Source organism: Daphnia pulex, chromosome 9 (genome assembly GCF_021134715.1).
Source record: "Daphnia pulex isolate KAP4 chromosome 9, ASM2113471v1".
NCBI lineage: Eukaryota > Metazoa > Arthropoda > Branchiopoda > Diplostraca > Daphniidae > Daphnia > Daphnia pulex.
Window position 1 is genome coordinate 332,124 of NC_060025.1, and position 13,737 is coordinate 345,860.

Here is a 13,737-nt window from a genome sequence, read left to right on the forward strand (position 1 = left end):
TTGTTGGAGTTCCGAAGAAGTGAGTGCCGGCCACCTGGCGGAGGAATTTTGAAGCTCGAGCCGTATCGTGGTGTAGTAGTGCGAGATCGGTACATGCAAGATAATGAGTGATGAGTAATGAGTATTAAACTGATAGGGTGGATAAAGGCAGGCCCAGAATTTTGAATCTCGGCGGTTGCTTTTTTATTTTTATCTCTCGGCTCACACACACACACACACATTCAAGGCAGGCCCAAAATTTTCCGGAAGTGGACCGGAAGTAAGCAATAGCGCCTTAACCGTTGAGCTGCCGACAAAATAAACCAAATATTCGTGATCTCCATGAAATTTGGGGTCGATTAGGTGTGATTTAAACGAATTCCAAAATTTGGCCAAAATCGATAATTTTCCTGAACTATAGTTCAGGAAAATTTTCAACACCGGAAGTACGAAAACGTACAAAAAAAATCATGAACTTTACCACAAATTTGACGAGGATCACGAATATGTGGTTCTTTTGTGCGTCAGATGAGTATTTACTGAACTACTGACTGAAATGAGAAAACCGGAAGTTGAAAAAAAAAATCAATTTTTCAAAAATCTGACACTTGAGCTTTGTTGCTGATTCAATAAATGTTAGTCTTCACTAAAAATACCATATCAGCAACTGCCGATAAATGTTTTAGAGATGTGTAAAGTAAATCAAAATAACTGCAGAAAATTATGCAAAGGTAAGCCGTCTAGCGTTAGAAAGAAGAAATGTAAACAATCTCCGCTTTCGGTCACGTACACTTAAATAAGAATAAAAACATCAGAAACATCAATGCTTACGCAATATTATTTTTACTGAATCATCACCTTCTAATCACCAAGAAAACCACACATCACCAACAGCCAAACACTGAACTTCAAATACTTAGTTGGTTACCAAGACACCGTCATCACACATCACAAACTGTCGTCTCAAGCAAGGTTCAAAAAATAATTTTACACTCTTTACTTGAAGCGTTTTGACTTTTCACGAGTTGTATTAACTGAAACTGCCCTGCTGACTGAACAAAACAATTAAGCTTAGAAGTATGCTTACAAGACAAAAAACAAAACATTCGGGGTTGCCACACAAAATCCTAAATTTACATGCAAAAATTTAACAGAATTATCAGAATATTCAGAATTAATAATTGAATCAGAGTGATTGAATCTTTGAACCGGATGTGAAATAATTAACAATAAACATGAGAAAAACCTTGCTTTTGAATTCAATTCGAATCCGGAAATGTTACAATAAATCAAAATGTAAAAGTACAAACAAGAAAGCGTTACAAGGCAAAATTAGCAGAATCTGATTCGATGGCGATTATCAGAGTCCAGAGGGTCAGCAATCTTTTGAGAAACATTTGGGTGATTCCGCTCTAAAGTTTTCGTTCCTTTTCATCCGAGGTGCCGAAATGAACCCACAGCGTGAGCGATTTTTGGAAGATTGCCTTATAATTCGTTCTTGTTTTTTCTATTGCACCTAGTTTTGAAGGTTCTGGGTTTGACTCCTATTCTCTTCTCATGTCCCCCTCCATGTTATCTCCTACCATTTCCCATGACTGTCTGTCTGTGAATAACGTAACCATGCATATAATAAATAATAACCTAAAACAAACTAACCTAACTAAACAATCTAACTAAATATTACTTACTCTTACGTACACTAATGTCCTGTAACATTTAAAAGAAAACAAAACACCCCTGAGATACACAGACCAAGGTAAACGTGGGACAATCTTGTACGCCGTTGTTTCTCGAGCGTTGTTACTGCTGTAATAGACCGATAAATGAGAGATGGCAAAACCTGAATGGAAAACCTTTTAGTTTTTTTTTTTTTTTTTTTTTGTTGCGAAGGCAATAAATAAATTAAAATATTCTGATAAAGCAATTACCGAAGCGTAGTACTCTTACCATCACTAAAACTAGATGTGGAAGAACCGAAGAACCCATCGCCGTCAATCAGATTTCCAGCGATCATGGAACAATTGTTACTATTGCCCATGCCGTTGGCTAAGATGGTTTTGGCTGGGCCAATACGCCAACTGTCTGACGCATAAGTCGGAAATGCGACTTTATGCGCACCCTAACGAATCTTTTACCAATTACCGGAATACTGTCCAGCAAATTGACCGAAGCAGTGTGGATTTTTCCTATGCTGAATTCTGACGACCTCGTATGGTACGACATTGGAAAATTTCGCTGCGGAATAAAGGTTTTCTTCGCTGGATCCCCAAATGAGTGAATAAGCGAGTTGATCCTGGACGAGATATGTGAGTTGTTGAGCCGGGTTATCCGAGAGAACAGAGATACATTTCAGTCGAACGAATGATTCGATCCACGAACCAAACTACTCGTCGACTTCCAAATCTACCTATTTTCGAAATAGCAAAAAATTAAAGAGGAATTAAAATTTTCAAGCCTCAAGATAGGTAGCATTTGTAGTACCCACCAATTTCCATGGAATAACCACAATAAGTTCCCGGCTCCGACGCAATTTGTTCAACTTGACTGACTGGGGGGAACTAGGACCATTCTCACAAAGACACGATCTCCTGTAAAACCCAACACAATCGAATAAATTTAAGCCAAAAATAGTTCTAATAGAATTTTACCTGGTCTTTTGTCCCTTCTGGCAACATAATAGAGTTCTAGTTTCGGTTCATTGCGGTAATGTTCGAGTCCGATGCGATGCAAATGGCAGAAAAAATAATTGGCGAATCGGCGACACTAAAATTGCGAATAAATTCTTGGTCCCATAACCATTTGGCCGTAGTGTGTTGAATTGGAGATTCATCTTAAGGATATAGGATATAGCCATCTAGATTCTAGATCTGTAAACAAGAAATGTTTTAAAAAACGTAAATGAAAATTGAAAACAATCCCTGCTCTAGCTCGCAGCAAAACTAATTAAAATAACATCAGCAACAAGCAAATACCCAAAGAAAAATACTAACTCAATATTCTCCTTGGCAAAATCATCATCTCCTTCTTCTCGTCTTCCTGAAGAAACTGCCAATCAATCTCAAGATGAAAACTCCGTGTTGTAATTAAGAGCAGTGGTAGTAGGAGGTAGGGATGTGTGATGCTTTTTTCGACTTACAGGTAGCAATTGCGGTTGCCTGAATAATAACGCATAATTAGCCATTTTAATGAAAAAATAAAAGGCAGTTTTTATACATGAACTTACGTATGAGGATCATGGATAATTGGTTCTTTTTGGCAATACTTATTGAATTATTAAATCTTTAAAAAACTGGAAGTAGACAATTAAGCACACTGAAAAATCTAACACATTATGAGCTATATTGCTGACATAGGCTACTACTGTAGGACAAAAGCGAAAATTACTTCACAATTTCAGTACAGAAATTCCAATAACACTATACAAGTTTTCTCTACGTGTTTTACTCAAATCATGCATATTCAAGTTCCAATGAGGAAGAAGTTTCAAATAAATCTTTAAAAGAGATGAAAATATTAGCTGAAGTCTAACATGACATGAATGCAGTTGAAAGGAACTATAAGAAACCTTATTAGACTTATCAGCCCAATGCTCACATTTCTTTAAAAATGCAAATTTTGCATGATCAACTTTTAACTGCATGGTCTCTAGTTCAGTAGTTTGGCTCTTCTGAAATCTGAATTCCAATGACAATTTCTCTCGGTGAAACATAGGCTACTGGTGGTGAAAATGTAAAGCAACAATACACCTTCATTGCACAATTCTTTCCCTGCCTTTTTAAAACAAATAAAAAATCCTTCGAAATGTATAAGTCTCTAAAGAAACCGCGAAATTTATAATGTTGGCCACATGACATTTTTATGTTACTTTATACCTTTTTTCATGAATAGTAAAGAATGAGAATAAAGAACACGACACAGTAAAGAATTTCGTGACACGCTTAACGCTTTCTCTGTCTAGCAGACGAATATTTGCTGAAACTACGAGTCTAACAATTAACAAAGCATCTCCTTGCTCGGTGTGAGTGGCCACAATAAATCTCGACTCTCGAGTTCTTGCCACTTTTTCTTACATAACTAAATCATTAAAAACATACTGCGTTTACGAAAAAACGGGGAATATCTGAGATGACCGTGGGCGATGGTGCGATTGCTTTGTGGTGAACTATCTGCTCGTCATGCTCTATTTACTTCCATTCGGTTTACCAATATAGAATTCCGAATTTGTTCGTAAATTTCAGGATATTTCAAATCACCACGATTTCAACATTAGCCGTACTGAAATAACACAGCAATCTTTACGGTCTCCATGCCAAAACGCCAATATCTTTACGTTTACGATCTTCTTCTAAATGTAGTTACGTTTACTATTTCCCTTTTTTCGCAATGCCCCAAATGTATGTTGAGAAACAACCGCAAAGGTCGGCCCTCGGTATAGGACTGAAAACTCGATAGGTGAATTAAGAGTCAATCAAATCGAAATGTAAGAGAAACTGGATGAGCGACTAGGACGGAAATTGGACAAAAGTTTTCAGTAAAAATTGGAAATTTATTGTCTGATAAAAAGTCAAATAATTAAAGGAAATGCATAGAACTATTTTTTGTTTTAAATAAAACCCACGATGTTGTTGTGGACGAGGGACTGCGTTGATGTTGGGTAAAGGTATGGTACCGCCAACCTTTGCGCTCCACTTCGAATCTTTTTTTCATTTTTCAGTTGAAAAAGGAGTCGATTGTGATGCGCAGAGATGTTTTTACACGAATGATATCACAGGGATCGTTTGGTGACTGATGGGAGCCCTTGGATGATGACAATTTTGGATTGGGATTAGCCGAAAATTGGAAGAAAGAAAAATAAAAGAAAATAACTAATTAAATTGAATTAGAGGCTGAAGGCTCCAACGAAGCAGGCGCATGAGGCCGGCAACTTGAAGGTCTCGATGGCGAATGGGAAATAGTAATCGGTGGGATCGTAGACGAGGAAACGGTGGTAGATGCTCTTCTGGAGGCACTTGGACTCGTAGCAGGTGGGGACCAAGGGGCAGGCCTTTCCGGCCGCGTCGGCCTCACATTCTTCGATGCGAGCGTGTTGATCGTATTTGATGCCGTAAGACTCGACTTTGTTGATGATGACACGCCACTTGCCTTTGGTGTTGACGGCACGCAGCGGCTGGACGTAGGAGGTGGCGCTGGGGCAGAGGTAAGTCTCGTCCACCAATTGGGTCAAAGTGTCGACCGAGTTGGCCGTTTCGGCCACGACGTTCTTGTACAAAGCCACAACGGCCTCGTAGTGCTTGTCCAGTTCGTAAACGACTTCGTAGGCCGGGTACTCGGAATCCTCCAGGCACCAGTTCTTGGTCGTGTTCTTGGAGCAGGCCGGGATCTCTGGCTCGTATTTCGGTTCGTATTTCGGCTGGTGATAGGCGGGCGGCTTGTAATTGTTGCCCATCACGGCCACAACACCTAAACTCACCAACATCTGCATGGTGATAATAATTAATAATTAGATTGAGCTAAAGACTAAAAGATTGGCTGCTGAATGGATTGGAATAATTTACCAAAAAGTGGTAGGACAGAGACATGATTTCGAATTGACTTTGACTTTACACTGTGAGACAGAAAGTCAGAAGAAGAATCGACTGCAAGGGGCGATGTGTTAAACTGATGTGACCGTCTCGGCTTTTATACCGGGACACTTTGTTACGCTGTGTTCCATTTTAACCAATGGCTCTACTCCCACCAGATGGTGGGATTTTTGAAAGTCTCGCCTTGAAATCATGAATGTGTTTCTCGGCTTTCTCTGTACGTTAGTTTCGTTTAAAATGAGCCAAGTTCATCCACAGGAAGCACATCACTGCACGGGGAAAACAGCAGAATCAGTCTAGCTAGTCTAGTCTATACCGATGGTTAAAGAAGTCCAGGGAAAGTGAATTCGCCTCGGGAATAGTTGAAGACACTGTGAAAGAGTAAAACCGATATAGAATATTTTGCGAAGGCAACAAGCTGGCGAAAGTTAACAAAAATTTGTGTTTATGAGATCTTTACCTGAGACTTGGGAACCGCCCCGTCAAGATTGCGATTGGTGTTGTGACGACGACTGCGTGTAAGAGTGGCGTAGTTGGACCGAAAAGCTGAGTATAAAAAGACCCGAACTGTTGGTGTAAGACACAGAACACCTCAGGAGCTTTCTGTGCTCACATATCCAATTCTTGATTGTTTCGCCGAGTTTTCATCTCCTTTAAAGTAAAATCATACGACATGTCTTTGGCAGTGGTAAGTCAAATCTTTGACTGATTCGCTGCTATTTGCCTGAAACGATGAACAATGAAGAGCATTTAAAAATTATTTCGATTTACTAATTTTACAGACGATTTTGATGTTTTGCGCTGTCGGCGCTTGGGCTGAAGATTTGGTTGCCCAGGAACAGTACAGGTAACTTCTTATTTAGTTAGACCAGTATTTGCTAACTGATATTGATTCTTGACTTTAGACCAGCTTACAAACCAGCGTACCCCGAGCCCCAATACCCATCTTACAGCAAACCATCAGCTTGTAAGTTGACATTGACAATTATTAATCAAAACATGAAAATAAATTTGATTTCAATATTCCAAAGACCCATCATACCCATCATACCCCGCTTACCCCAAGTACTGCGACCCAAAAGCCGCACCCAAATGCGCTGAAAACGCGACGGTCGGTTGGTGTTTGACCGACGAGGAATACCCCACCTACGAAGTCAAGGTATTGAATTTCAAATGAATCAATTAATTAATAAATAAAAATACCTTTTTGAATTGGGCGATGGTCAGTACGCCATCGACTACGATCCTTTAGTGTTGAAGAAATACGCCGACGTGGCCGACCAGTCAGCCAACGATTTGGTGGATGGCGTCAGCAAGGAACAAGAGGAGAAATTCGATTATTCTTTCTACAACGGCAAGCAGTTCGACCAGGGCAACTGGGTCGGTGGTGAGGGTTTCATCTGCCCCAGCGAGGTGGCCTACTCGCGTCCCCTGCGCGCCAAGAACACGGCCGGTGAGTGGCGCGTCATCGTCCAGGACATCGCCTGGCCGACTTACACCCAGACCCAGCGGACCGAGACTTGCTTGTTCCCCGAAGCCGCTTGCCGCACGTTGGCCCCTTGCCACTTGAGCAAGTGCCTCCAGAAGCACACCGTCCATCGCATGCTCTCCTTCGACCCGTGCGATTCTTACAAGGGCATCTTCGTCGACACCTACAAGTTGCCATCGGCTTGCTCCTGCCACATTCCCGCCGTCAAGGCCTAAATTCCATTGAACCCCCATACAAGACACCACCCAAACGACCGGTAATACCAGAAACGACAAGTAACGAGAGGGACTGCTTCAAATGAAAACGGTACCGTCAACCGTCCAAACATCCTCTTCTTCACAGTTATCGTTTGTGGTTCCTCTTCTCCTATATTCTCGTCCTGATTGCCTGCCACTAAGAGTTCTTGTGTATCAAACGAAATACAAAAAGTATTTATGAACGAAACGAAACGTTCATGTTTTTTTAATGTTTCAGAAGTTTAGGGTTTACACAGTTCTCTTTACTTACGCCAGAGGAACTGTTTATCAGATCATTAGATTAGCCAAAATCGACAATATTTTCAAAGTATTATCGATTAACAGTTTGAATATAATGCGAAATATTTTCTAATTTACAGTCAAATCAAAATAACTGTTGCTACATTAAAATTTAATTAATAATGTTAAAGACAATGTGCTGAAAAATGAACGCCAATAGTTTACAGAGGTATACAAGTCTATATAAATGGCAGTACTAATCACTAGATTTACACTTCAGGTTGTCTACCCATACGCCAAAATGACCGAACAAGTAATCAAGAGCGTTTTTTCTTTGTTGCCTTTTCTTTGGGATAAAAATGAAGTGGAAAGTCCCGAAAAAGAAAAGAACCTAATGGATTTTGGAGATCTACAGGAAGTATCCAATCCATTTCCGCACCCGACTTATTACCATCCACGTCTACAATCCCCTGCTCCTTCTCCAAGTCATCAAGCTTTTCACTATCCATCTCCGCCCAGTGTAATACCATCAATCCCTGACTTGTTTCCGAATATGATGGATCGTCTCGAGCAACTGGAAAACCGAATCGAGGCGTGCGAGATTGCAACTCTTGAATTTCAAACACAACTAAGTGAAATTCAGGTTGAAATAAATGATTTTTATCAAAATCCGACTGGATCAGGAAACCCAAAGAAAGTTTAAATGGACCAGAAGGAATTAAAGTCAATGCCGATTGCATACATGATGCCATATGGTAATGAATATTTGGCCCCTCCGTGTCCAATGTCCATCGCCGCGATCAGTAACTACGAGAGAAGACGGTTGTCTGCGAACATTCACATTTTTGGATCGAAAACCAACAAGTCCAGCAACTGTTCAGCAAAGTGTTCGCAAGTGATGAATTAAAACAGTGTCAAGTCTGATGAATACAAATTCGTAATTCAAATATCAAACCAATTTTTCTTCATTTCTACTTAATTTAGACCAAAAGAAGAAAGTAAGTAGTCAATCTTCAGTAAAATTTAAATAATGTGCTGCGACGCATGTTAAATATTGATAGCAGGACAGCAAATTCTTAGTCGGAAAAGATTAATAATTGAATGCAGCGGACTGGGAATGTGGCAAGAACAGGCTGATTGAATTCAAGTTCTGAAATTCAAGTTGCCTGGATCGTGCGGATGCGTCGTTCGAGCTTTTTACCTTTAGAATTTTACTATGACTACATATTTAGCGCAATATGTAATTCATAGATTTTTGCGACATAATTTCGACTCTGAATAACTTTTTTGAATAGCGCATGTCGATAAAATGGAAAGGCCTGAACAGCAATACTCTTCGGACGTCGGACGATATCATAAATATCCTTAAATATTCTTTCGTTCAAATGAAGCGAAATTAAAAACAAAGAGCAATTTTAAAATTCACCTAATAATCCCTCAATATTTTTAAACGTTACTATGCGAATTTAGGATTACGAAAATTGTCGCAATCATCAGAAGCGTCTTCCTATGAGAGGGGTTCTCGTTTCGGATATAATACGTGCACCGGAACAGCCTTTTTTCATTTAAAGTCAACAGGGATGATGCGATTTGATTGAAAAGAAATATTCATACCTTCATGCAAGATCTTTAATGGTGACTTCCCGGTCGTTGATAATGCGGAGAACATCTTCCAAATTCAAGTGTCGGTTTTACTAAAAATTCCACAACAATACAACGTTAATTTATTTTAAATTAATTATTTTAATTCAGATTTTTTGTACCATATTTTTTGCATAACAAAGTTGCAAGTTCAGTACCAGGGGTCAATTCAAAAGCAATCCCTTCGTCAATCCCTTTAGCCAATAAGAGCAAATTAAAATAAGAGAGACAAAAAACACAAAACAGTATGTTAAGTAATTGCTTGCCTTGAAGACAATTAAAACTGGTCTGCCAATTGCAGAGCTGATGTAAATGAAATTTTTTTCATTTGAGAGGTGAGAAGGAGCAGTTTCTTCAGAACACAGAGAAAAATTTCTACGAGTAAGACAGGCTGTCTTTCTCAGATTTCAAATTATGTTGACCTTCTTGCTTGGCAGCATCCCGGAGGATAGTAGCTTTGATTTGAATTTCAATCATTTTGAATTCATTTATAGAAACTTGAGAAATAGTTAGTGTGATTCTCAAAACAGAATTAAGTTAATTCAAGGGAGAAACTTACTTCAGTTTCTGTTATGGCAGAACAGTTCCTGAACTTCCTTATTGCTTACTCGGGAAGACATTTCAGCCAGAAGTGAAGAAGAGAAGTGAAGAGCACAAATATCATCAAATTTGGAAACCTGAAATTTTGCATTATATTAATTTACTTTTTTAACTTTCTTTTTGTTGTGGTACTTCTGCTTCGTCTTACCCACTGACATTGCAATTCTTGACACACATCAACTCCATGCTTTAACCAGAGACCGAGATTTTACTGCTTTTACTTCTTTAATAGCATCTGATAGCTCAAGACTTGTCTATATTACAAATCACAGAAGAGAAATTTAAGTTTTCACTCAATACGTGCAAATACTAAAAACAAAGTCAGTTGAATTACATTGTCTTGGCAACACTCACAATATGGCCACCCTGATACGGCCTTAACCCTGTAAACCATGACCAAGCCTTACTGTTACTACTAATTCTAGAATGCATAATAAAAGGAGATTCCTCAAAATCGAAACCCGACATTTAACTTAATTCAATTCAACTAAAAGTGATTCGTTATTTCGTCCGTCTATCATGCAACAGCAGACTGGGTTGAAAATTCCCTAATCATTGATTAACAGTGTTGCCACTCTCTACTAAAGCACAACTCATGAGTCACGAAGCAGGGACGGCCGGACGGGGACAGACCGGGACAGTAGTAGGCCGATAGGAACCAGAAAGAAGTCAGGACATAATGTGTAAAATGAATCAGTCATATTTACTAAAATCATGGTTACGCTTTTGTATATTTTTCGAATCTTACCGATACTTGGGATTCTACACATGCACACATAATAGAGCCATTCAGTACGTTGGAGAAGATGGCAACGAAAACTTCTACACACTGGACCGCTACCCTCCATGGTTGAATAAAAAAATGCAGATGTTTGTTAAATTTCGGGAGTACATGCAACAAGATAAATTAATCAAAGCTAATGGCTCCGTCGAGTCCGTCCTTCAAAGAGAAAACGAAAACCTTGTTAGGATATCATTACTTAGGCAGTGGTTGCAAACCTCACATGCCATGGTAATGCATCTCGCCAACGGCATGTTACAGGTAAATCATATTCCGAATATGATATTTACAGGTAACATGCCTTTGGCGAGATGCATTACGATGGCCTGTGAGGTTTGCAACCACTGCCGAAGGAATGGTAGCCGAAAAAGGTTTTCATTTTACCTCGGAACTTGGACGGACTCGACGGAGCCACCAGCTTTGATTAATTTATCCGTAATAGCTGGAAGGAGAGTAATAAGCGGGAGCTTGGGCGTAGTAATTCGGCTGGGCATACGAAGAGTAGTAACGGGAATCAAAATAGTAAGACGGGGCAACCGTGGTGTAATAATTCTGAGCAGAATATTTCGGCGCCTCGGTGTAGTAAGTCGGTTCAGAGTACGAAGGGTAGTATGCTGGTGCTGCAGTTTCATGGTGGCTCACGGCTGAGTAGTGAATCGGAGTTTCAGTGTAGTAGGTCGGATCGACGTAATAAGACGGAGCAGAGGTGGTGTAGTAAGTAGGGGCAACGTAATACTTAGGCTCTTTAGTGGTGTAGTAAGGAGCCGCTGTGATGGTGTAACTCGGGGCGGAGTAGTACTTGGGGGCCTCAGGGTAGTAGCTCGGAACGGCGTATGTCGTGGTGTAGTACTCTGACGCTTCTGTGTAGTAAACTGCCTCAGTATAGGTGTAGTGATCTGGAACGGCGGTCTCGTAGTGGCTCAGGGCTGAATAGTATTGAGGTGCCTCGGTGTAGTAAGTCGGCTCTGCGTAGTAAGTTGAGGCAGCTGTGGTGTAGTATGTTGGCGCAACATGATACTTGAAAGCTTCATTGGTGTAGCTTTGAGCCGAGTAATATTTCGGGGACTCAGTGTAATACTCTGCAGCCTTGGTGGTGTAGTAGAAGGCAGTTGTGTAGTACTCAGCAGCTCTTGTTGTGTAGTAGGAGGCAGTGGTGTAGTATTCTGGAGCCTTGGTGGTGTAGTAAGCAGCAGTGGTGTAGTATTCTGGAGCCTTGGTTGTGTAGTACTTGGGAGCCTCAGTGTAGTAGCTGGGAGCCTTGGTGGTGTAGTAGGAGGCTGCAGTGGTGTAGTACTCCGGAGCTTTGGTGGTGTAGTAGGATGCCGTTGTATAATACTCAGGAGCTTTTGTGGTGTAGTACTTTGGAGCCTCGGTGGCGTACTCTGCCTTCTTGGGGGCGTAAACAGGAGACGGGCCAACAGGTCCTCCCTTGGTCGATCCGGCCATCATTGATGCAACCGCCAACAGCAGCATGACGCCATAGTTGGCTAAAGAAAACATGAACAAAACCATATTAATATATGTCGTTTACACAATTAGTGAGCAAACTTTTTTTAAACATAACTTTAAAAAAACATGTGAGAGTTGCAAACAAGAAATTAAAGTTAAAGACTAAACTGCAATTAAAGTTAAATGATTACCCATAGTAGCGAGTTGAAAGTACTCTGATATAGATGATAACAGCGGATGACATACTGAAGTACTGCTGCTGATGTCGTGTGGAGGAGACACACTCCTCTTTCTCCCTTTTTATATGTCTCGAATAAAGCACACTATCCGTCTGAAGCGGGAAAAAACGGCCTTGGGCATGCTTTAGGCTAGGGCTTCACGTGCGACGCATGAGGTAAGAGTCAAGATTTTCTAACCCTACCTCTAGGGCGTGACGTAATTGGCTGTGGGCGTCACGTTGGTTCGTTCTCGTGGACCTTTTCATTTTAGAAATTTACATCTGGCATTGTGGCTTGCGGTGGAGAACTTTATGAAATTAAATCTAATGACATAATAACTGGCCCTTTTCGCTTCTCGAATCATCTGGTCAAATTGTTTTATTGTATATGCGATAAGATTTTGTAAGATGCTTACAGGCTTAACACGGTAAACGCGTTATTTTTAACTAGATTGGATCATACAAAAAGCGGAAAAATGTGTATGCTTGTTAGATTGCTGAAGTATATGTGTATTTGTGTGATAAGCAAGAAAAATCTAATGATTAAAGACATATTATTGGGCGGAGATTGACAGATCAATTGCCGCTGAAATATGGAATAGACTTCTAGATTCTATTTCTATCTAAATGTTTTCAAATCATTAAAAAACAAATTTCCGTTTGACACTAACTCAGACTAGACTATTTGAATCTTTTGTTTAATAGGGTGTGTCCTTGCGACAGTTTGAATTGGATTGGTTTGGGATATCGCACGTTGGATAATAATAGCTGTCGGTGCCAACAGTCCAGTACAATCCGCCAGGGCATTTCATACGAATCGGAACACCATTGGAGCATTGATGGTAATATCTGAGATTTCAAAAATTTCGCTGTATTGTTATGAAGACAAATAATTGTATGTAAAGTTTATTTTCTCTATACATAAAAAATATGAGAAAACTTTAGGGAAATAATGAAGACTTTGAGATGAAATTACGTCAAACTTACATTCTATGAAACATGTACAGCTCATATTTACACATTTGTGCAGTTGCGATAAACTTCATACACTGCAATTGATCTTGGTCTAGATTTTTTTAAACAATAAATTACTCAAAACTAATTTGTTATGATTGCCAGCCTGTCTATATATCTGTTTAACTTTATTTCAACTTGAGATATGATAGAACTGAATCCTTTCACTGCAATACCTATCGTAAGACAAAATGTTTATTAGGCAAACCTGACAGAACTTCACTAAGGCTACTTTTATATTCAAGAAATACAAATGGACATGTTGCTTACCAAAGTGTCCCAGAAGATGAAGTCGAGATTCCCCACATGAGAGATGTGAATCCAATAACAACAGCATGATGAAATCACTTATCACAAAATGCTATAATTACATCTTAACTACTTCACAGAAAACAAAGAAACGAAAATCGTAATATATGCACAATTGAACAGACACACACACGCAAATGATTTATGACCAATTCTTTCTTTCTTCTTTCTCAAAGTAGAATTTTCTATTTAATAAACCC

General features: G+C 39.7%; 3 protein-coding genes and 1 long non-coding RNA gene across 6 annotated transcripts; 1 reads left to right on the top strand and 3 right to left on the bottom strand.

The window, feature by feature from the left end:
* Positions 1–992: 992 nt before the first annotated feature.
* Positions 993–4,049, bottom strand: LOC124201980. 3 transcript variants are annotated; one of them, XR_006877830.1, is made up of 7 exons: positions 3,852–4,049; positions 2,970–3,134; positions 2,628–2,846; positions 2,465–2,567; positions 1,927–2,386; positions 1,668–1,819; positions 993–1,582 (listed from the first exon to the last, which is right to left on the bottom strand). It is a non-coding gene; the product is annotated as an uncharacterized LOC124201980 (long non-coding RNA). The 3 variants fall into 3 exon arrangements; XR_006877829.1 differs by having other exon boundaries at positions 3,203–4,049; XR_006877831.1 differs by having other exon boundaries at positions 1,000–1,582; positions 2,952–3,134; positions 3,203–4,049.
* Positions 4,050–4,509: 460 nt separating this feature from the next.
* On the bottom strand, positions 4,510–6,165 carry LOC124201979 (protein spaetzle 5-like). The gene is made up of 3 exons (XM_046598243.1): positions 6,022–6,165; positions 5,535–5,932; positions 4,510–5,455 (listed from the first exon to the last, which is right to left on the bottom strand). The coding sequence occupies exons 2-3, from the start codon at positions 5,556–5,558 to the stop codon at positions 4,859–4,861; spliced, it is 621 nt and encodes a 206-aa protein (XP_046454199.1). The 5' UTR covers positions 5,559–5,932; positions 6,022–6,165; the 3' UTR covers positions 4,510–4,858.
* On the top strand, positions 6,145–7,490 carry LOC124201978 (neurotrophin 1-like). Its single transcript, XM_046598242.1, has 5 exons — positions 6,145–6,249; positions 6,344–6,408; positions 6,467–6,528; positions 6,593–6,720; positions 6,789–7,490. The coding sequence occupies exons 1-5, from the start codon at positions 6,235–6,237 to the stop codon at positions 7,263–7,265; spliced, it is 747 nt and encodes a 248-aa protein (XP_046454198.1). The 5' UTR covers positions 6,145–6,234; the 3' UTR covers positions 7,266–7,490.
* Positions 7,491–10,479: 2,989 nt separating this feature from the next.
* Positions 10,480–12,275, bottom strand: LOC124201981 (DNA-directed RNA polymerase II subunit RPB1-like). Its single transcript, XM_046598245.1, has 2 exons — positions 12,189–12,275; positions 10,480–12,035 (listed from the first exon to the last, which is right to left on the bottom strand). The coding sequence occupies exons 1-2, from the start codon at positions 12,190–12,192 to the stop codon at positions 10,978–10,980; spliced, it is 1,062 nt and encodes a 353-aa protein (XP_046454201.1). The 5' UTR covers positions 12,193–12,275; the 3' UTR covers positions 10,480–10,977.
* Positions 12,276–13,737: the final 1,462 nt, after the last annotated feature.

Bases quoted from the DNA above. Each gene is read 5' to 3' on its own strand.
- LOC124201978 (XM_046598242.1), top strand. The intron at 6,409-6,466 runs GTAACTTCTTAT...TCTTGACTTTAG, and splicing joins GTTGCCCAGGAACAGTACAG to ACCAGCTTACAAACCAGCGT. The intron at 6,721-6,788 runs GTATTGAATTTC...GGCGATGGTCAG, and splicing joins ACCCCACCTACGAAGTCAAG to TACGCCATCGACTACGATCC.
- LOC124201979 (XM_046598243.1), bottom strand. From the start codon at position 5,558: ATGTCTCTGTCCTACCACTTTTTG. The intron at 5,456-5,534 runs GTAAATTATTCC...ATCACCATGCAG, and splicing joins CTCTGTCCTACCACTTTTTG to ATGTTGGTGAGTTTAGGTGT.